This window comes from Acomys russatus, chromosome X, assembly GCF_903995435.1.
Source record: "Acomys russatus chromosome X, mAcoRus1.1, whole genome shotgun sequence".
Lineage (NCBI taxonomy): Eukaryota > Metazoa > Chordata > Mammalia > Rodentia > Muridae > Acomys > Acomys russatus.
Genome location: NC_067169.1, coordinates 88535529 through 88559351, shown reverse-complemented (window position 1 = coordinate 88559351; position 23823 = coordinate 88535529). Strand labels below are relative to the sequence as shown.

The following is a 23823-nucleotide window of genomic DNA, read 5'->3' as shown; positions in this document are numbered from 1 at the left end:
ATGGGAAATGGTAATCATTGGCAAAACTGAACTTGGGTAGTTTCTCTGTGTGTCTGAATGTGTGCACACATGTATGTACATGAGCGTTCCTGATATGTGTATATGTATTATATGTATATGCATTCATGTGTGTTTTTTGAGTTTGGATATGTATTTAATATGGTACACCTGTGGAGGTCAGAGGACAACCTTGGGTTTCAGTCTTTGTCTTATTCCTTGTTTGAGATCAGGATCTCTCTTTTGTCATTTGCCACTACACATGTCAGGCTGGCTAGCCCAGGAGCATCCAGAGATTCTCCTGTCTCCATTTCTTATCTTTCTGTAGTAGTACTGGAATTAGAGAATTGCAATGCCAACTTTTACATGGGTTCTGGACATTTGAATGGAGGCCCCCACACTTGTGTGGCAAGCATTTACCTGCTAACCCATCATCCATCCAGCCCAAACTTTGGAAGATTTTAATTTACTCAGACAAATGATCATATTTCTCATGGTACACTTGGACAAATAATCTCAAATTACCCTGGCCTGCATCCCTAAAATAGCACTACCCTGTAACTAAATGTGGATGATAACAATCTGAGGAAGGGCAGAATGGGAGCAAGTCTGCACATGAGGTGTACTATGTTCTTGTTTTTAAAAAGAGAATAAGTAAGTGATCTCCTCCCATATGTAACTCCTTAAACTTCTCAAAGAAGGCAATTGTATGGTTTGTATATCTTCAAATTTCACTTACCTTGTCCTAGTCTTTGCTTATGATATTAAGCTAGATTGAATGCATTACTAGGGATGGAATGGAAGTGTAATAAGATGACACTATGTATTTGTCTTCAAAATTTTATAAATATGTATCAATTGTATGTAATTGTGGGTTTCATTATGTTGCATCATATATGTGTTTAACATACTTTGGTCATACTTAGCCCCACTTACCTTCTCTTATGCTCCCTTTCACCCTCTTATTCCCTTCTATTTACCTAATACTCACCTTTTCTCTTTCATGTCAAATTTGTCATCTGTTCTAGATTTCACACATGAGAGAAAACTTGCTTTCCTGACATATATGGCCAGTTAGATGTAAAGGATCTTTGTTTCAAGACTTAATTTCCTGGAACACAACTCTTGGGCAATCCTAGTAGGTAAGCCTCACTGCCTCTACACAGAGGTTATTGTCTTTTCTTCTGGCAAAGGAGAAGAATTTGGAGGTTACATTGATCATCATTGACCAGTGATTTAATCAATCATGCCTCTGCACCAGACCCTTCAGATGGCCCAGAGATTTGGGTTCAGAGTGCTTCTGGGTAACTGAATATGCGGCGATTCCTGGAGAAGGCACGAAAGCTCTGGGACTTGTCTCCCATGCCATTCAAACCACTGAATTATTCACCTGCATATTCTGTTGTACTATTTAGGATAATTGGAGAGAATGAACTGATGTTTTTCCTGGGTTTTGTGAGCTATCATAGAGAATGAATGTAACTCAAGAAGGAGGTGAACAGGGGGCTGATTTGCAGCTATGCTGGATCAGCCCTCAAGCTGCCATGCTTTATGAAATAAATTAGAGGACTCCCAGATGGTGTCTGGTAAGTAGATGGTTGGTTACTGGTAGAGAGAAATGCCTACATATTTGGAAGACCAGAGATAAATTTGAGATGGTGCTAATTGTGTGAAAAATCCTTTGTGTTTCCTATTCTTACTAGTTATGTGTACTTGCTGCCTTCAAAGTTTGCCAAACCAGTGTCTTTTGAACTTTCTTCAACTTGTTGTGATTCAGACATTCTACTGCAGGAGTTCACTTACAGACAGCATCACTCACCTTCTCTTTGCTGGGTCAAATAGGCTATTCTCAAGCTTCGACTTACTTCACATAGCAGGAGCTTCTGACACCACCTTTCACTGTCCTGGTCCTGGAAACTGTTTCTCCACCAACTATGATATTCTGATCTCTCCTTAGTCTCCTTTGTCTCTTCTTCCTCATATACTGATTTTACAAGCTCTATTTGAAGGTTCTAGTCTATGACCCCCTATACCATACATGTCAACACTATCTCAACTACAGTATAAGTAGCTTCCATCTTGCCAAAGTACTTTCAGTGTTTTCATGGCTCTCAATATTATACCTACAGAAATGGTCTTCTCTCACTCTCTAACGCCAAGTATCTGTCTACTTCTACCATTTGCCTTAGATATTATTTAGGCAGTTTAAATGTAACTATTGTACACTGAATCCTATTGTCCTCAGGCCCACAGTAATAAGTATCTGTTGCCTATGCCAAAACAGAGGCATTTTGCTTTGCTACTCCATACCTAATCTACCAGCACACACACACACAGACATACACACACACACACACACACACACACACACACAGCGCGCGCGCGAGAGCGAGAGAGAGAGAGAGAGAGAGAGAGAGAGAGAGAGAGAGAGAGAGACAGACAGACAGACACAGAGAGACAGAGAGACAGAGAGACAGAGAGAGACAGACACAGAGAGAGAGAGACTCACACACAGTGCACACACACACACACACACACACACAGACACACACACACACACACACACCTCAACACTAAAACCAGCCTTTTCTATTTTCTGTCTCACTGGTCTTGCTATTCCTGGAACTACTAAGCTTATTACTGCTATAGGGCTTTAGGTTGTGCAATTTCTTCTCCCTGGAAAATTCTTTCCATGTATCTTATCCTTGTTAATTCCCTCAGTGAGACTCTGAGACTTTTAATATTACTTTCTCTGAGAGGCATTTCTTTATCATTCTATAAAAATCGAGCCACCATCACTCTCATTCTTGATATCTTGGTTTGATTTCTTTGCACAATTTATAATTATTTGATGAGTTTACCACCTGCCTTCAATACCAGAAATGAAAGTACATACTTTTTTATTGTTCAGTGCTGTATCTCCATTACTTATAACAGTACATGGTAGATAATAACCTCCTAAAATTAGTTTTTGCCTTACAAACATGTGATACACACATTTAATTGTATTTGCCACCAGCTGCTTTTACAACTGAAGACATACTATGATACTATATATAATAAGATAGTAAACCAGTTCTATGTTCTTTCAGCCTGTATTTTATACACTTGAAAGAACATACTGGCACAATAATCTGCAAGGATTCTAAAACCTACTATTGCACATTGTGTTTGTAATGAATATTGAGGGGGTTGGACGACAGCCTGTTCTTTGCCTTTGAAGTCGTTACATGATGTGAATGTTTTGGGTACAGGACACACTATTTACAAACCAGTCTTTGAAAGCATCTGAGGAGTGCGGAGGAGGAGGAGGAGGAGAAGAGGAGGAGAGAAAGATAGAAAGAGAGAGAGAGAGAGAGAGAGAGAGAGAGAGAGAGAGAGAGAGAGAGAGGGATTGCTTGTTACATCCTGAATGGTGATCTCTCTCAAGACAGTGCTTTGCTCTTCAGCTATAAGGTACATTTAAAAATAACTATTTGCTGACTTTAATAATTATTTTCTAATTTATGCCTTACAGAAAAAATGTAAAGCCATAATTTTAGTAGGCTACTTTTAAAAGTGTTTTGTTGGTTTGTTAGGTGGGATTAGAAAATAATACATCTCTGATCTGGTCAAATTTGTGACAATTTTTGAATTGTGTAAAAAGTGCACAGGTGCTGAAATGTGTGAGGTGATTGTAAATGTTTGCTTTGAACCCAGCTATTGCTATGGAAGCTCAAAGGCAAATTCTGTGGCTTTGATAGCGCTTCGGAAGACTTGTTTGCTGGATGAACTCAAGGTATCATATATGAGAGCATCTAAAGGAGGAATAAAGAATAGATGACTCTTTATGACTTGATAAGATTTGTTGAGCATATTCTGTAAATATCAGTAAACATTGATGTCAACATGAAATCCTTCCAGGGGTGTAAATATAATAATGTTATTTCTAACTGAGTACTTAAATGATATGTTAAAATAGAGTTCTACCCGTACTTAATTTATATACAATTACCTTAATCATTCAGCATACACTTATATTTCTTACATTTTATCTTTTTTGTATAAGTTTATTTACATGATTTGATTGGTGGCAGCCATGATAAATTTGACTAGTTCAAAGTTCTTTGTTTTAATGCATGAGGGTTTTTTTTTAATGTGCTTATCCTTGCAGGGCATGTGATTTACATGTTATCAAAATTACGTTTGATTCAACACTAGTTCATAGACTGATTGCAGTATTAGTGAGGCAGGAATCAATTTCAGCCCACTAGCAGGTCTCAAAACCTGGCAACTTTGAGATATTCTGACTCTGATGCTGAGTCATGGCTATCTTCCAGAGGCTATGAATAGATTACACTTGTTGGATGGTGTCCTTGAAAGATTAGTTGTCCAGCAATGTGGTACTCTTGAGTCACATCCTAAAACTATGACTACAAACACTGCAAATTAACTGATGCAACTGGAAACAATATCCTGTGGATAACTTATATAAGGGACAGTTGACCATCTCTAAGACTGTTCTATGTTTAAAAGGTGTGCACATAGGCTTTAGAATTAGATAAATGTTTTGGCTTGTTTAGCTTGTGTATCCTTCAGAGACGTACTTTTTCTAAACTTCAAATGCCTCATTTGTAATATTGAGGTAATAAAATTAGCTATTGGCACTTGAGACATTGAAGTATGGAAATTTTTTTGTTTTGTTTTTTCAAGACAGGGTTTCTCTGTGTAGTCCTGGCTGTCCTGGACTCCCTTTGTGGACCAGGCTGGCCTCAAACTCACAGAGATCTGCCTGCCTCTGCCTCCATAAATTCTGGGATTAAAAGCATGTGCCACCACTGCCTGGCTTAAGTGTGGTAATTTATGTGAAGTTTCTTGTCATTGACCCTAGGTAAGGGCTAAATAGACCACAGTCCCTATTATGATTTTTTAAGGTCATATGGCAAAGTTGGTAATAGATCCTGCATTTCCTAGTCAATGTCTTCTCAAGTAAACCAAATTGATTTCTCATTTGATCTGCAGATCACAGTTAGTCAAGGAATCATACAAAGTTCTGTCTCGCTTCCAGTTCTTTTATGACTATTTTCTTTCTTCCCAAGACCTGTTCTTGGCTTATATTTTTAGGTACTTTAAAATATAAATAGAATATATAAAATTTTGTAGCACTAATTATTTTAACCCTAAAATATTAAATAAACAAGCTACTTGTTGACATTATAAAATTTCATTTGTCAACTTATAATAAATAACTATTTCTTTCTACACCTTAGTCACTTCCCTTGTAAGTAAATACAATAAAACAATATGGTGATTTTAGATAGTTCAAAAAGGATATTTATTTCTGTCAACATATAAAAGGGATATTTTCTTTTATCAACAATGTCACCACATGATATAGTACTAATTGAGAACAATGTCTCTCAACATAGAGGTCAAAGGACTTTTTCACAGAGGTTTCCTAAGACCATTGGAAACACAAATATTGACATATGGCTCATAACAGTAACATTACCATCATAAAGTAACAATGAAAATAATTTTATAGTTGGTGTGTCAGCACAACATGAGGAAGTGTATTAAAGGGTCACAGTATTAGGAAGGTTGAGAACCACTGGCGTTGAATATTTTTTGTCCCTTCCTTATTTTCCCCTTCCTTTTATATGGATGTTTGTCAACTTTGGGGCCTTGAGCCTGTCACATCATTTCTTGTTTTTTTTCTTTTTCCAACACTGATTTTACAAACCTATTGGCTAAAATAATTTAATAAACTACTTATAGACTATAGGAAGCTCAAAAAATATAAAAATTATTGTTATTAAATATCAATAAAGGCAGAATATAGGATCAGCAAGGGTACTTGAAATGAGATTAATTTTAAGTGCCTAGTTATCAACACTGGGATATAAACTCTTCATTTTTTGTTGGCAGATATATAGGTAAAAGTGACTTATTTTCAAATTCGACTACTGGGAAGGTCCTTTTAAGTAAGCCTGTTTCATGTGAATAGAAGAATTTACTATTTTCAGAGTATTTACATATACATAATATGATTTGATCAGCAAGAAACCCCAACCAGGCTTGTAAGATTACCTCTGTCTTATAAGTGAAAGACATAATTTGTTTCCAATCCCAGCACTTTAAGCACTAGTAAAACATGGGTAGATATTTATGCTAATAAACTCCTCAGCTATAAATTTATTACCTTCCCTAAAAAGTAACTGTCAACCATTAAAATACTTGGTCATAATTAGAAATTTGCTGTAACTGACATTTAGCACCACCCATAACATTGTCTTGCTTGTGATTTGTAGAATCTTTGTTCTGGCCCTCTGGCTATTTCAGGAACACCTATCTTAAGTTGTTCAGTGTTACTTATTATCGGGCAGGAAGGAAAACAGTAGAGATTCAATTTAGGAGAGGAGAGGACAAAGAGGGCTTGTGATAACTGCCTGTGATAATACATTTCTTAAGAAATCATATTATTGGTAAGTACCTGGAGATTTTCCAATAATGTAAGGATTATCCAGCCAATCCTTTGTGTGTGTGCATGTGCATGCATGAGTGATATTCTCTCTCTCTCTCTCTCTCTCTCTCTCTCTCTCTCTCTCTCTGTCTGTCTCTCTCTCTCTCTGTGTGTGTGTGTGTGTGTGTGTGTGTGTGTGTGTGTGTGTGTGTGTTTGCTGAGGATGAAACCAAGAGCCTTGCTCAGGTCAGGGAAACAGTCTACCATTCAGCCTCAGTCTCAACCAAACCTTAGAGAGAAGGAGTTTTGAATTATTTTGAATACATGGAGAAGGAAGGCTGAAAAGAGAAAATTACTGTAGGTTTGCCATTCCAAAGGAGACTGCCGATGGGAAACTATGTCAGCTATAGTGTTACATAAAACCAACTGTGTAGAAACAAGAAGTTGCCGTCCTTGTTGCTCTTAGGCATGGAAAATACCTAGTGGCGATTGCTATCCATGGCACTGGCTCTACATTATTTAGATTTAAATCCCTGCTCCAGCATTTACAGTCTGTGTGACCTGAGGTATGTTGTTTAACTTATCTGTGTCTCAGCCTCTGGTGTCTAAGATGCCATAAAAATAGCATATGTGGCCAAACATAATTTTAAGAAGTCTGTGAAATAATGCCTATAAGATTAATAGTGCTCAGGATGCATTATGGGAGATATTTTTATCTTTACAGATATTATGGCTTGCTATTTGGTTCTTATGCAAGATAAAATACTTATTTGGCCATTACCAGATGAAACAATACAAATAGACAAAACTCCCCTATACTTAATGCATATTTATAGAATGTTTCCTTTGTTAGAACGGTAATAGAAGTAAATGGTATAGTTACTGGATTGTGTAGGGACAGTAGGATATGGCAAATTGGGTATGGGGAGGCTTTTGATACAACAGGTGCAGACTGTCTTCTTAGGACAAGAAAATGAAGTGGCTAGTTATTGAAAATATGCTCAAAGATCTACTTTTAGTTCTACCACTGCCACTAGTAAGCTGTGCACACTTGGATAACTAGTCTTCCTCTTGGGTTCTTTGTTCTTCATTTTAAGAAATGGATTTCTGTCCAGATGAGTTGTTTGCAATGTGTCTGCTATGTAAGACATTTCAAATTGTGTCTGTGTGTATCTATTACTCCTCCTTTTTGCCTTCAGATTTCCATATACCTTGTGAAAAATTCCTAATGCCAGTCTCAGTGTTCTAGTGATAGGCCTGCAATTAGCCTTTGTCTTTGTGTTACTCTGAGAAGGTCTAGGTTGGATACAAGGTGTGATTCAGGAACTTCTGTTGGAAACTTATCCATAAATGGCTCCAAGTGTTTTGGAAAAATCAAGGAAATGCTCTTTAATAGCTGAAGTCCAATTTCAGTAGCCTATAGATAGAAGTGAGACAGATGATTTTTGAACTCTCTACTCACATTCAATAATTTGATCCTAAGACTTTAATAGGTAGCAGCTGTAGCCTATCAGTATTAGGAACTTTTAGGTGAGTTGTTTGAAGGGGGTGAGATGATAAGAGAAGAGATACACCTTTCAGTTAAACTATGGAGGAGAACAAAAAGGTAGTCCACGAATCTTTAGATGCATAAGCTCTAACAGTCAGGAATGCAGATTCAAAGAGAAATGTACAAAATTAAGCATGGTAATTTTCTTTAAAGTATAATTTTCTTCTGTTTTCAGATTTTAATAATATCTTTCCCCTTCTCTTTATTACATACAAAATCTTTCACGTACCTCTTCTTGTTCTTTCTTAGTACAGGGCCTCTTTTTTTTTTAATTAATTGTTGTTACACACATATATGTATAGGCTCTTTCCAAATCTAAGGAAATGCAGTGGAAAGGACGTAGAAGCCACAATACAGGGAAAGGCACAGTAAGATGTCGTCTGGATGTGACATAGCCTTTAGAACACACTGAAGATGTGCCTATTTGCGTAAGACTCCAAAAGATGCAGAGATGAGCTCTTCTTGAGCAACTCACAATAATTAAATGTGCCTGGGGAAGAATGGATCATTTTTGTTGTTAAGGTAGCCACTGATAAGTTGCCCATGATCCAGTCAACAACCTTGCACCTATGCTCATGTATACAGCACTAATTAAACTCAGTGAGTCACAAGCAGAAAGAAGACAGGGATGTAGGTGGGGGCGATGTTGAGAAGAAACATTTCAGCAGGAGGGAGGGAGGTTAGAGAAGGTAACGAGGGAGCAAAATGACTAAAATTCATTATATACATGTATAAAATTCTCAATTTAAAAATAAAACAATAGGCGAAGTAGATATTTGTAGGGGTTAATCTTTTCGATTTATTATACAACAGTGTTCTTCAAATCTAATAATGATCACCTTCTGTTCTATGGCAATGAAATGCTCTTACCATTTTAAAGAGAAAAGAGAAGCTCTAATTTCCCCCTTAGAAGTATCACTCCTCTTGTGAGTGGTGTGGACAATGTGACGAAGACGGGAATGGCTGGATAAGATACTTGATGACAAGATCAATAGAGCAAGAGTTGTAATGACGAGGTTGGATGCAAGAGGGAAGAGGTGAATAAGACTTAAAAGCTGGGAGCTGGTGATAATACTTACTGTTAGGAGAAATGGGCAAATCTGAGATAGTTGTGAAAAGACAGTGACGATTTAATAGTTATGAATAACTAGAGCAAAGTTCTTAGTTTTTCTGAAGTGTTCATGTAGATTTTTGAATTTTCATGGAAATTGGATTACTTTCAAATACTTTTTTTTCATAGAAAATAGTGTACCTCAAGTATGTTTTGTTTGCATCTAGAAGAAATGGTTACTATTAATACAGGGGTGTCCGAATTCTTCCTAAGGGACATTCTGCTAGGTTTGATTTCAGGATGAAAGCTTCTGGAAATCACTATATTCTTGTCAGAGTCTCAATAAATGTGTACGGATGAGTATTTATTTATTTATTTTGGAGGGCTTAGTTTTGACTTGTAGGAGACCAGAAGCCCCTTGTTGCAATTGCCTTGAGGCCAATACTCATTTCCATTTCCACGGTTCAAGGGGTACAGTTTTCCCATCTCAGTAGAAAGTACACAGAGAGCTCCCAGAAATATTATTAGTTACATTTACTCACATGATTATTTGAAGTATGATAAAGCCTCACTGTTGTAGTCTCTTTTCTTAGAGTGGAGTTTTCAGCACAGTGAATCCTGGAGAAATGGCTCTTATGGGTGTGAACACCAAATGTCTGGGTCTCTTTCTTCTTTGCACAATAACTGGCCATTCTTTGGAGATAACAGGTAAATGAATAAATTAAATTGACTTTAATGAAATAGCCTTAGAAGATATGCATAGTATTTTCAACCGGTTTCATGAAAGTGTAAAACTAGTAGATAACATTATTAGTAATATTACAGTGCTATAAAAAATGTTCTTAGTAGCTACTCACAAGTATAGGTAAGGGAATTAATGAAAACATTTTCTTGGGTTAAATGCCAAATCATAAAATAATTTCCAGACCTCTTGTTTAGGATTTTTTAAAAGAAATAACTTAAGTATTTGAAAATTATATTCTGCTATCACAACTTGAGTCTTTTCTTATTATTCTTACCCTTTAAGACAATTGGATAAAACAGAAAAATGGAAGTTTAAACTAAAGTATACAAATAATCTCAGTTTTCCAGTGTCTAATGAACATTTGACACTGATTTCTAACCTTAAGGATGAAAACAAGGCTGTTGTGTCATACTCAGTGGGGAACTTCTTTATAGGAGGGGAGTACTAAAATGAACAACATTCATCAGAGAGAATTAGCCAAATGCTCACATGAGGGTAGTACTGCATTGCTACTAGACTTGTTACTTAGAAAGTTTATGAAAAGGCTTCTTTTGCCAAACTCTGGAGATAGCTCTGAACTTTGGTGAGTTTTGATTTAATTAAGTTCACAGACTACTCTCAAGACATGCCTGTTTTCCAAATTCTTAAGGTGCTCAAGCACCTTATGTTTTCACCTTTTTTCTTGCATCTATTACAATGTTTTATGCTGATTACAACATACCAAATTAGTATTGATTGATTCTTGCAACAGAGACATTTATATAGCTATCTTTTATAGCATGTTATATAAATTCTGGTGTACACGTCCACTGAGAAGACTCTATGTCAAGTGTATTTCTGTGAAGCCATAATTCCTAGAGAGGCAAAATCCACATTTTCCTCTCCTTTAAAAAGGACAGCTATTCAGAAAAATTGTAGACTTTAATAGATTTATTCATATATCAGAAACATCTCCCTTTTCTAATATAACATTTGGAGATTATTTGAGCATACACAGTTATGAAGCCACTACTGCCACCAAATTCCAATTCCAGAATGTTTTCACTCTTTGCTGGAGAAACCACTAACCTACTGACTTGATCTGTGGCATTTTGTATAAATGACATCATTAGATACATGCTTCTATGAGACAATGTTCCTTTACTTAGCATAATGTTTCAAGGCTTTTCCAAACTATAGTCCTTTTTCTGCGCTTTATTCCTTTTTCTATTTAAATAATATCTCACAGTATAGATGTGCAAGAATTTTTCTTCAGTAATCAGGTGATGAGCATTTGGAAATTATTCACATTCAACAAACTTCGTCATAAAACACAGGAAAATCATAAACATTTCCTTGGTTTCATTTCAGTTAATCCTCCTCAGGATTTTGAAATACTGGATCCTGGATTACTGGGATATCTTTATTTGCAGTGGAAACCTCCTGTGGTTATGGAAAAATTTAAGGAATGTATACTAGAATATGAGTTGAAATACCGAAATGTTGATGATGATAGCTGGAAGGTAAGTAACATATAGCTCACAATATCAGAGTGATCTGATCATTAGGTGTTTTCTTGTAACCCCTATCTTTAGTACTCACTACTTTGTGTGCCTTAACAGTTCTAATTACTTTACACACAGTTGCCATGCAAGCTTCTGTTTGCTGTTTTCACCTCATTCAACATTAAAAACCTGGAAGAACAAGAAAGAAAAAAACTATGTCTCATAGACTATGAACATGAAGAATGTCTATCAATTTTGCCATAGTTTATAGTTTCTTGTTGCATTAGTTCATTTTCTATAATTCTAACAAAATATCTGATGTTGAGTTAAACAGATCTCTGTATACACATCACTGAACACAACATTGTTCGTTACACATATGGCAAGATCTCAATGAAATCTTACTGAATTGTCAGGTATTTATAAAGTCAACTACTGTCTTCATTCAGTATCCTGTTGCAAAAGATTTCTCACTAGCTCTGGAATTCAGCCAGATAGTTTCAATAAGCAACTCAAGTCAAATATTTACTGAACAACACTTTAGACAAGATACTCTCCTGGGTTTCAAAAACATAAGACTCTATCCTAGAGTATTTATACTATCTTTTAAAAACTAACAAATTGTCCATTTTTTTCCAGGTGCCTCTGAAACTTTTTTATTTTATGGGATTCCTGAAGGCTCCACAGCGTATCTGAAAATGACAAATCACTGTTATATTGTTCATGAAAATGATTGGTTTAACTCTGAGTTGTTAAGAGCTAATGTTCCCATCACAGAGCCTTTTGCCCTACAAAGTGCTTCCCATTTTGTTTGTTTTGAATGACCTTTTCAAATGATACCATATACAGGTGTGATCTCTGACAGACACATATCTGGGGTACTATAGTAAATAATCATATTAGATTTTAATAATTGTTTAGCTTATTAACGTGAATCACCATTCCCTGTATTTCTAAAATGGACTCTGTTTCATCTTTTACCGAACAGACCATCATTACTAAGAATCTCATTTACAAGGACGGGTTTGATCTTAACAAAGGAATTGAAGGAAAGTTACGTACTCATCTGTCAGAGCAGTGTACAAATGGATCAGAAGTTCAAAGTTCATGGATAGAAGCTTCTTACTCAGTATCAGATGAAGGTTAGAACAACATTTCCTGTTCTCATTTGGTATTATTAGAAAAAAAATCCAGGCCGAGAATAAGTTCCTTAACCCTTAAATATGTGATTATATCCTGTGGCAATTAGACACAGATTAGAATCTTTCTTAGTATAAGTGACTCGGCTCTTTGGAACTCATTAAATCAACAACTTCCTTTTTACTAAGTCTACATCTTATTGATGGAGTCCTCAGTATGGATCCATATTAGTAAACATGAATGGGTACTTGCTCAGTTGCTGAGAGTATCTTGGAATAATTAATTTAGTACGTTGACATAAACTAGTGTCAGTAATGAGTCCTCAAACATTTTCAGGCTTGTATATCCATCCTCCTTACAGTGAAGTGATTTTTAATAGCTTCCCTTTTCAATGTTTCTCATTATCCTGATTGCAAAATGAAGTAACAAGGCCAAAGGAAATAAAATTGCATGGTGATTGCATAGACTATTTTGTCACTGTGACTCTCAGGTATTCATAGTACATTCATTTCCTAGGAAGCCTGGAAAGTAAAGTTCAGGACATGAGGTGTATATATTATAACTGGCAGTATTTGGTCTGCTCTTGGAAGCCTGGCAAGACAGTACATTCTGATGTCAACTATACTTTGTATTTCTGGTAAGTATTTTTGTGCTTAGAATCTCATATTGGGCAAACATCTTTCAAGGTTAGCTCACAGTACAAGCGACTATATCTCTACTGAATTACAATCACCATCTCCACCAGAGTTTTATATATATATATATATATATATACATATATATATATATATATATATGAGATAATTATTCATAATTATGTGGGAATTTCAGGCCTAAGGTATGCAAACCATTCTGTGACAATTTCTATACAGGATGAACTATTATATCTTATAGATAGCTGGGTTTACAATTTTTAAAGTTTGAGTATATTTTTATACACTTAACTTTTTTTCTAAAAAAGCAGTTATCTTTTAACTGGGTCTTTTGCTGTTTCTTTATTAATTGCTTCTGAAGCTTTAAGACATAGAACCTTTTAAGGATGTTATTTTCTATGCATATTTAATACATTCTGGTCACACTCACCCCTCCGCTCCTTTACTTCCTTCCTTCCCTCTCAACAAGCCCCTTCCTACTATCTTGTCTATTTGTTTTGTTTTAATTCTCATGTTGTGGTCAGCTGAGTTTAACTATGGCCACCTGTGTGAGCATGAGTGTGGGACATGTATGATTAACCAGGAAAAACATACCCGCCCCCCCCCACCAGCAGCCAATTCCGTAGTAATTGCTTCATGGTAACACAATCACCCCATTCTGACAGTCTTTTGCTAAAGTGCACATCTGTTTTTCTTTTTATATATATATTTTAAAATAGCCCTAGTTAACCTGGGGCAGGGCAGACATTAATATTCTAAACTACTTCCCATACTGGGGACACATCTGTTTTTCATTTCTTATCTCTACTGTAAGAATTTCCCTTTATACTTCTCTCATCCCTCACCTGGATGACTGCCATGACCTCCCAAATTGCTCTGATTGTAGCATTTCTCCTTCCTGCTCATTTTTTCACATAGCCACCTTTGTCTTCCTTGTCATTTTTATGTACCACTTTCTCGGACCATATACCCTCAGTGGCTGCACACTGTGCACAGGATCAAATGTAGGTTGCCTTTCAAAGACCACACCCCTCTCTGAACCATATGAGGCTATTTTCAGATGTGGACAAACTAAAGGCAGTCCTATACCCCACATTTGAGATTAAAACAAAACTATATTTATGTAACATCACTGAGTTTTAAAGAAACCAAAACTTCCACTACACAAAACATGGATAGAGGGAAAAACATCAGAAATTATGCATTTACCAAAGAGAGACAAATCAAGAGAAGCCAAATTGTCGTATTTATGAGATTTAATCCCAAACTATGATTCTGTCTTTACAAAGAAAAACATGACATAAATTATTGAATATAAAGGATTAGTGCTGTTGAGAACTGGGCTCTAAACCCTGCTCTGGCATCATGTAGCTAGTTAGCCTTGGGCAAACAATTTCCTCTTGGGGGAATGTTTCACTTTCCATATCTTGAATTGGCTGGATACAGTTCTAATTTTTAATCATTAAATAAATAATTATTAAACATTTGTTAAATGAAAGACATTGCTCTAGGTTTAAAATACACAGCAAACAAAAGAGGAGAACCCTTCACATGGTTGTTCATGTTTAACAAACTTATCTTCAGTGAAATGTGGCGGAGTAAATATTAACAGAAGGCAGTTTGTAAATCCTTTTTCACTGGCAACAAAGTCATACAGTTGGGCATATTGATGTATACCTGCCATACAAGGATTTGGGAGGCTAAAGTATAAGAGTCATGTGTTTGACAGCAGACCTCTGGGCTACATAGTAAGTTACAGGACAGTGTATAGTGAAATTGTGTGTCACAGCATAGTAAATAAACAATATTAATACTATAAATGAAGTCTTCAAGACTGTGAGCATGCATTTACCTAAAAGACTAAACTTTATAAATACTTTTCTAAAGTAGAACAATTTGTATAAAGTTCATTTAAGAAAGTCTAGATATTTTCCCTAGCTCCTTATCAGCTGTTATACTGGTCTCATTTCAGAAGGTCTTTTTGGCTGTTTTTAATCCAAACTCACATTTTGTATTACAAGCTGCTTTTTAGGAAAACATTTAGGAGTTATTGCATTATAACTGAGTTGCTAACATCCCCTTTCAGTCCCGTCAGCTGTATTTCTGAAGCAAAGTTAACTTTAAACGACATGCTAAATTTTCTTGCTTAAGACAAAGGGAATACTACACTATATTTGGTAAAACTCTATACTTTGCTTTGGTCTGTTTACTACTTCCTCTAGTTGGTTTTTCTCAGAATCATATCATAGTGTGTTACAGCATCAGAGGATATCTTTTTTATTTTGTTAAACTTAGGAATATTATCTACATCTATATCTGTTTTTACATTTGATTTCTACTCAATTTTCTTAGTCAAATATTATCAAGGCTACCTAAACATTTGAAGTCTTTGATTCACAAGCTTTAATGAGTCAAGAAAGACTAAAAAATTTTGTTTTGTTTTGTTTCTCGAGACAGGGTTTCTGTGTGTAGCCTTGGGTGTCCAAACCTGGATTTGTAGACCAGGCCGGCCTCAAACTCACAGCGATCTGCCTGCCTCTTCCTCTCTAAGTGCTGGGATTAAAGACTCAAAAACTAAATACATGAGTAACAATACTTGAGTTTCTTTGAGACTTTATGAAGATTCACATTGAACTGAAGCTCCATGAGAGCATCTATTTCTGTTTTCCCTGCTGTTGTATCCATAGTTCTTGTCATTTCATGTAACATATAGTAGGTGCTCAGAAGCATAGTATGCTGTTAAACGATCTTTGTTTCTACATATAGTATCCTTTTTATAACTTAACTTTTTCATTTTCTGAGAATGTCATGCATGTGTACCATATTTACTCGGTTTCCACCTCTCCTCCTCCTCTTCCTCCTCCCACCAACTAACTGCTCTTGTGACCTGTCAATTCCTCTCAAATAATTACTATTTCATAATGTATATATAGATACATGTATGTGTCTGTATACATGTATTATAATCTACTGAATCATTATCTTGTGCTCATATGTGTATTTCATATAATATCATAAGATTTTTAAAAACTGAGCACTAGGATAGAAAACTATTCTACTAATAACCTGTGAGCTGCTTCCGTGTTACAGGCATGAGGGCTTGGCTCACGCTTTGCAGTGTGAGAGTTACCTCCTGGATGCTGAAAAAAATGTTGGATGCAAACTTTGCAACTTGGAGTCATCAGACTATAAAGATTTCTTTATCCGTGTTAATGGATCCTCAGAATCAGAACCTATCAGATCCAGCTATATGGTTTTTCAACTTCAAAATATAGGTAATATGAACAAATGATGTCAACTTCAGATCCATTGGTTCTCATTTAGGCTGTTTCTAAGTGAGCATAAAGGTGAACTATAGAATCTATTAATCTTGGCTTCAAATGACAAATGATTGAGAACCAAAGTATTTTTATATCTTCTGAGGGTTTAGTTAGTTTGTTTGTTTTTTCTTGTTTTAGTTATTTTTTTGAGACAGGGTTTCTCTGTGTAGCCTTCCTTGGGTGTCATGGAACTAACTCTGTAGACCAGACTGGCCTCGAATTCACAGAGATACACCTGCCTTTGCCTTTGTGCTGGGATTAAAGTAGTGTACCAGTACTACCCAGCTCTGAGTTTGTATTCTTAATTTTAACAGTTGTAAGAGTGAAAGTTTTTAGATTCAGGCAGACGTGGTGCAATGCCAGATGTAGCCACACCATAAGTGCTAGAAAAAGTAGTCACAGTGGTAATGGAGGTTTGGTTGTTTCTAAAGTTGCAAAATGGGAAAATTGATGCAAAGATTTACGTCTACTTAGTTTTCTTCTTAGCCATAAATATTTATCAGTGTGGATTTATCAAAAACAAATGAACAAAAATGAGTTTCCCATGCCACATGGTGGTGCATGCCTTTGATCCAAGCACTAGGAAGGCAGAGGCAGGTGGATCTCAGAGTTCAAGGCCAGCCTTGTCTACAGATGAGTTCTAAGACAGCCAAGGCTACACAGAGAAAAGGCAGTCTCCAAACACCAAAAAGAGATAGATAGATGAATAGATAGACCTATAGATAGATAAAAGAAAGAAAGAAAGAAAAGTTGCTTGATTGGCAAGTGACTTTGGTTTTCAGTCACATCACAAGAATAATTTTGAACCACTTAGTTTGTCCCTGAATGTTTCCGTTATGGACTGTCTCCAGTTTTGGATGAGGGCTGCTGTTAGCTTAGCAACTTCCATGTTGAAATAGTTTCCTTTTGTTTTCCAGTTAAACCACAGCCACCAGAATTCCTTCAGATTATCATGGAGGATTCTGCTGAAATTAGAATGAAATGGAGCACACCTGAAGGGCCCATTCCACCAAGGTGTTACACTTATGAAGTTGTGGTCCGAGAAGACGATATTTCCTGGGAGGTATGGATATTGTACTTATTTGCTAAAATCATAAATGTGACTTTTAAAAATGTACCAGGATACTGACTAATCAAAATCTGTTGCTGTTTAAAAGAGGGTTAGACCATGACAAACATTCTAATTTACATTCTAGAAGGCCAAGTCCACTGGACAAAGGGAATAAACAGAAAAGTATAAGGAGTCATGCCAATTTTAAAACTGCAAAAGATCCTAGAGACAATCTAATTACTTGTTTCCAATTTTGTTTTAATAAATTAAATTTCTCCAGGAAATTAAAATAGATTCTATGTCCTTAGGTAAGACCTAAACAACACACATACACACACACACACACACACACACACACACACACACACACACACACACACACACACACACCCTACTTTTTGAAGTACAACCATGAGGTCCTCAGGGACATAAGAGGTTTCCTATAGAAGAGGGGAACTGTAAACACGGTGATGCTTGTGAGACTAATAACCTGCAAACATCAAGGATATGGTGATTTCCTTAGCCCCACCTTGGTGTATGTTCCTTTGACTTATCTGTTTCCAATTTACAAATTTGTAGAGGCAAGAAGGTGAACCACTAGTTCTTAATGACTCAGTTCCTATACAGGTGAGAAAAAAGGTTACTGAGTTAGTATACATGTCCCAGGGAGGTGAATTGACTTCACAAATAGTTAGAAATCATCAGTCCACATATTCTCAAGGCTCTGTGGATAAGTTAAATACATAAAAAGCAATCATTGTGTATGAGAAGAACTCTGTAGCACTTTGAAGTGGAAGTAACTTGTTTAGTTTTCCCCCCGCCTGTGGTCCCTGTGAATGCAGCTACATAACCTGTAGTCTCATATGTGGTAGTTTGGTGTCAGTTCATGAGCACTACTACATGGGACTTCAAAGGTAAGTCACACCAAAAAGTGGAGAAGATACATTTTGAAGATGAACACTCCAGTTTCCATAAAATCAGCCTTCTGTAACTCGTGGAGCCTTTTCCCTTTAAAGAACCTGGAATATCTGACACTAATTTGGAGATCATGGACATTAAACCATGTACAGCTATGAATTATAACACAAGTAGACAATTATTGTAACAGGACAAAAAGATAAATTATATACAGATAAACTAGATAATAAGTAGGAGAAATATGACTTTTAAAATCAGTGTACAGTGATGACCAGTGCTAGGATTATACCTTTCTATTATCTCAACATAGGTGTTTTGTGTCCCAAAACATTTTGAAGCTGAGAAATGAAATCTTTGCAGTTGCACTTAGGTCAGACCAACACAGCATATTTTTCCTTGGCTTCCAGTATGCCACAGATGCAAATGATATGACGTTGAAACGGAAAGCCAATGAAAGTGAAGAACTCTGCTTTTTTGTAAGAAATAAAGTCAATATATATTGTGCAGATGATGGGATTTGGAGCGAATGGAGTGAAGAGGAATGCTGGGAAGGTATGCATTAAAAGGATAGGAATGAAGTAGCTGGGGCTGTTTGCAACATTTCCCCTTGTGTACTTGTAAATTGGAAATCAAAGAGTCCTGTGTGTCATTTCTAAATGGAGAAAAAGCAAGTACTTCAATAGAAGACAGGCTTACTGAAAACCTGCTCTTCATTTAGAACTAGGAATCTTGTTCTGCTTTAATGGTAATATGTTCTGTACAATCATTTAAACATTCTTCTTGGGGGAAGGTCCAGAGTCCATTTTAATCAATGCTTTTTTGTGCTTTCAGTTTTCTCTTGAACAAAAATTTTAAGGTAATGGATGCCACTGACTCCAACTGTCTAATAATACCCACTGGTCTTTTTTTTTCTAATTAAGATGTCCTGGTTTCATTCCTGTTGATGTGATCAAATACCCTGCCCAAAAGCATCTGGTGGGAAAAAGGGCTTCTTTAACTCACAATTACAGATTTCAGTGCATCACAGCAAAGTTTTGCTGTCTGAAATGTAAAACGGCTCGTCACACCCTCAGGAAAAAGCAAAAAGCAATGCCCGCATATATATGGCCATTGCTCAGGTCTATCTCATGAAATAATGCTGCCATATTCGGGGTGGGTGTTCCCACCTCAGTTAACCCAAATAAGAAAATCCTCAGAGGCAATTGATTCTACTGCATGTCGAGCTGACGATGAAAATTAATCATCACAGATGTTATAATTAGGGAAAATAGTTACTTCCTGTACTAATGGAAAGTGATTCATAATAAATATATATTCAAATTTCATTGTGATATAAACTTAGGAGTCTAGAAAGTGACATGTAATATGATTTGTTTCAGAATATATTTACATTATTACAAATTACTGATAATTACTCAAAATGGAAGAAAATCACTCCCCCTTGCTCATTTAGGTATTCATATATGGATGCAGCTCTAGTAAATGTACAAATAAAGGCAATAATCTTATATGAATTGTTACTTTCACTGCGTCTACTATAATGGAATCTCTTTCTCTACCCACCCTGCCAATTCAACAGAACCATTGCTCTATTTTATTTATTAAATATGTTTAAAGTGCCCAGTGTGTATCAGATTCCAGGAATTGGATATCCAGCAGCAATATTACTGTTGTCATGTCTGTTATTCCCAAATTGGGAAAAATAAATAATAACCAAGCAAATTATATTAACAACCTGTAGAGACTATGAAGAAAAGGTGTTAGGGTAAGAAAGAGTTCAAGCAGATGTGTGTATAGAAATAACGCTTTTACTTCTGCATCTTCATTGTTGGTGCCCAGTGGCAGCAAAATAGTATCATAATTCTTGAAAACATGTGTGTGTGTGTGTTATTTTGAATTATATTTTGTAATTAGTCCATAAGTTGTATAAAGTGTATTTGGTGATTTATTTTTTACCACACTGTCAATATATACATACATATTTTCTCATTACATATATTCTTGTCAGTAATGCAGAGGACTGAGACTAACTTTGCCCTGGGAGGGATCTCTTGGTAGAGTCTTCATTTAGACTTACAAGTTAGGAGCAACAACTTTTTGGAGTTGCTTATAGTTTTAGATCTTTAGGATACATTTCTTTTTGGGTACTTCATGTTATAGAAAAACAGGACAATTATATGAATATTTATATATTTAGATTAAATGACATATATTTATTTTCCTACAATTCTGGAGAGTGAAAATTTGAGTTCAGGTTACTGATAGCACTCAAGCCCACAGAAGGGTATTTTTTTTAAAGGACATTTATATTTTTATTAGTATTTTTGCTATGTTTTGAGAATTTTATGTGAAATATTTTGATCATATTCACCTCCTCAACTCCTTCCATAACCACCCTCTCCACCCTCACCTTCTTACTCTCCCATTTATACCTGTTAGGAGACAGAGAATCAGCTTTTTTTTATTATCATGACCCCTGATCATTTGACCTCACTCCAGGTCACAGGGCCCATTCCCATGACAAGTTGGGAACTATAAACTGGACTTGACGGGGAAAAAGTAGGACAATATTTTTAACAGTAAAATAACTTCTTAGGAATTGTCTCAACTAGAGACACAAACTATGCCCCATGATAGGAGCTGGCTGCCTTGCCATTGTTAACTTTGCATGTTTGGAGACTTAAACTGTCAGTTGCTTCTCTGGAAATCACCCATGTAAATCTTTACTGTGCTAAGCATTTGAATTTGGATAAAATTCTTTGAAGCAACTAAGACAAAGACAAATTGAGATGGAGGTAGATTTATAGGCCTGGCTCTAAAACTTAACCTGCTGTGCGTTATGTTAAAACAAGTCAGAGATACTAGACTTGGACCAGATTTCTCTAGTTTAAGCAACTCCACTGACATTTCTCATTATGCAGAAGTAACATTGGCACTTCACTTCTGGCTCTGGTGATCTCTTGGTGCTAGAACGCTTGGCTAGCACGCTCAAGGCTTGCAGTTGGTCCACGACTATGGCTAAAACAAAAGAAAACCTACGGGGGGGCGGGGGAGACAAAAGTCACACCTAAAATGCCAAACAGTAACGTCCTGTCTTGCCCTTCAGTTTAGCCTCTAAATTATGAGACAATTGTTAAAAGGTGACCTTGTAGCCTCATGTATATCTTTATAAAGATCAGATCTTGTTCCTGAGAGTTTAAGAGGTATATGGTATTTGCTTGTTTAATCACTCTACTCATTATGTATTATGGGTTTCTAATGAAAATGTCACAACATCAAATTGTAAATAAAATCTTATGTGCTTTGGGACTTGTTTTTCTAATTGAAATCGGATAGATATCACAATTCAGAAAAATAATTCTTCTGTATGAAAAGTTCATAAAGGGAACGCTAAACTCAGACCCAACTGTGGTGTCCGTGCATTGGCAAGTATGTCACTTTAAGTCCATTTCTGCACTATTGACAGTTTATTTACAAACTAATTAAGTTTCAAGAGTCTTTAGAAACCTTTAACATTTCTCCTTTTATTGTGTTTTTTTCATCCTAGTTTACACGGGGTCAGACTCAAAGATTATTTTCATAATACCAGTTAGTCTTTTCTTTATGTTCCTCTTATTACTTCTTTGCCTTTTTGTGGAGAGAGAAGAACCTGCACCAACATTGGTAAGTTTTTCAATGTCTTAAACAGTAGACACACAAACATTATACATTCAGAACTCACAGATCTGAATTTTATAAATTTGCTTGCTCACTATAGGGTACAATTAATACTATACACATTATTATGATATTCTCAGAAAATAGTCATTCAAACTTGACACTGAAAACCCACATATTAGGGAGTGGCCATTAATTTTGTCAAAATGGGAGAAAAATATTTTAGAACATGAAATATTATGTCTTTAGGTTAGAAAACAGCACAGTGCCCAAACTCCAGGAGTAACCAGGATTAGGAGGTGGAAAATGACATAGGTGGCAGGAACTTAAGCCAGCTGGTTATATACATTAATAGTGTAAATGAGAGAGAAATAAATGCATGTGTGTTATCGCTCAGCTTACCTTCTTCATTCTTCCCCAGTCTAAGATAAAAGCCAAGGGAATGGTGTTACTCACCATGGGTTAGATCTTCTCATATTAGTTAATGTAATTAAGGTAATCCCTCACAAATGTAACCACAGGTCAACCTGACCTGGAAAATCTCTCATTGGGATCCCCTTCCCAGATGACTTGAAACTGTGTCACGTTCATGTTTAAAAGTAATCATGACATAGGCTTTAAGGAAACACTGTCCTTGGAGAAAAATATCTTAATACTGAGTTTTGTTACAATAGAATTGAAGATATGCATGGAATGTTTCACTTCTGTGCTCGTTAAATTTCTGAATTGTTAGTATTAGTGAAATTGTATTATTATTGGTATGTTAGTGACAGAGCTCTTTTTGTATTTCAGACCTTCCGTGTGGATCTTAACAAAGAAGTTTATTCTAATGGAGAGACCCTCTGTTAAGCTACCCTTTTCCTGGCATAGAGCTAGTCGGCATGAGTGATATTAAATTCAATGTCTCTTCAAATTTCAAATACATCCTCTTGCAAAACAGTGTTTGTCTTGATATTGTTTGGCTTTTGACTCAAGGGCTGGATATATATCTCAGGTTGGCTTAGTGTGGGATAGTCCTGAATCAGTCTTTCAAGTACTGGCATTACATATGTGTTACATCATGGTTACCTTCATTGCTGCAGTGAGGTACACTTTATGGAGCACAAACCCTTAGCAGATAGTAAATTTACCATATTTTAGTAATCATTTTGTTTTCTCATAAATATATTGTGAGAGTTATGTGTGTAGAGAAACCAAGAACTGGATCAGATAGTATTAATAAAATAACATGATCTTAGCCAGGCGTGGTGGCACATGCCTTTAATCCCAGCACTCGGGAGGCAGAGACAGGCAGCTTTCTGCTGAGTTCAAGGCCAGCCTGGTCTACAAAGCGAGTCTAGGACAGACAAGTCTACACAGAGAAACCCTGTCTTGAAAAACAATAAATAAATAAATAAATAAATACCAATCTTGCAACTTGAACTAACCTATAGAGATATCTTGGAAAAGGAGATTTAATTGTTTTGTGGATAATTGTTTTAAACAGAATTCTTGGTGAAAATACTCACCATGAATAAGAATGAAGGAAGCTTTAAATGTATTTACAGTTCTGTGAGTATCTCATTTCACAAAAGAGAAAGATGCTATAAGACTGAAATTTATGAAACCACTATACATGAAACGTTCAGAAATCAATAAAAAAAACACAAGAATTCCCTGTGTTAGTGTATAGGTAGCCTTTCCTTTAAAATTGCTAGTGTGTGTTTGTGTTTGTACATACACACGTGGTAAGGAAGTTATGTGGAGGTCCAAAGACAACTTTCAAGAGTCAGTGCAGTCTTTCCACACTGCATCTTGGCATTCACACTCCTTTACC

The 23823-nt window shown here is 36.1% G+C and overlaps 1 protein-coding gene and 1 long non-coding RNA gene across 5 annotated transcripts in view; both read left to right on the top strand.

The window, feature by feature from the left end:
* The window catches only part of LOC127185696 (uncharacterized), a 32050-nt gene extending 28701 nt beyond the window's left edge, over positions 1 to 3349 (top strand). For all 4 annotated transcript variants that reach the window (XR_007830212.1, XR_007830209.1, XR_007830211.1 and 1 more), the window contains exons 3-4: positions 1026 to 1139; positions 3252 to 3349. This is a non-coding gene — a long non-coding RNA (uncharacterized LOC127185696). The remainder of the gene's footprint in view (positions 1 to 1025; positions 1140 to 3251) is intronic.
* A 15-nt stretch (positions 3350 to 3364) lies between these two features.
* Positions 3365 to 22856, top strand: Il13ra2 (interleukin 13 receptor subunit alpha 2). The gene is made up of 10 exons (XM_051141863.1): positions 3365 to 3453; positions 9633 to 9747; positions 11135 to 11286; positions 12257 to 12410; positions 12925 to 13045; positions 16152 to 16336; positions 17299 to 17444; positions 18758 to 18902; positions 21898 to 22013; positions 22800 to 22856. The coding sequence occupies exons 2-10, from the start codon at positions 9666 to 9668 to the stop codon at positions 22854 to 22856; spliced, it is 1158 nt and encodes a 385-aa protein (XP_050997820.1). The 5' UTR covers positions 3365 to 3453; positions 9633 to 9665.
* The last annotated feature ends 967 nt before the right edge of the window (positions 22857 to 23823 follow it).

What these genes read in the sequence shown, in the direction of transcription:
- Il13ra2 (XM_051141863.1), top strand. Translation starts at nt 9,666, where the DNA reads ATGGCTCTTATGGGTGTGAACACCAAATGTCTGGGTCTCTTTCTTCTT. An exon ending in CCATTCTTTGGAGATAACAG is followed by an intron (nt 9,748 to 11,134) that starts GTAAATGAATAA and finishes GTTTCATTTCAG; the next exon opens with TTAATCCTCCTCAGGATTTT. An exon ending in AAGAACCTGCACCAACATTG is followed by an intron (nt 22,014 to 22,799) that starts GTAAGTTTTTCA and finishes TTTGTATTTCAG; the next exon opens with ACCTTCCGTGTGGATCTTAA.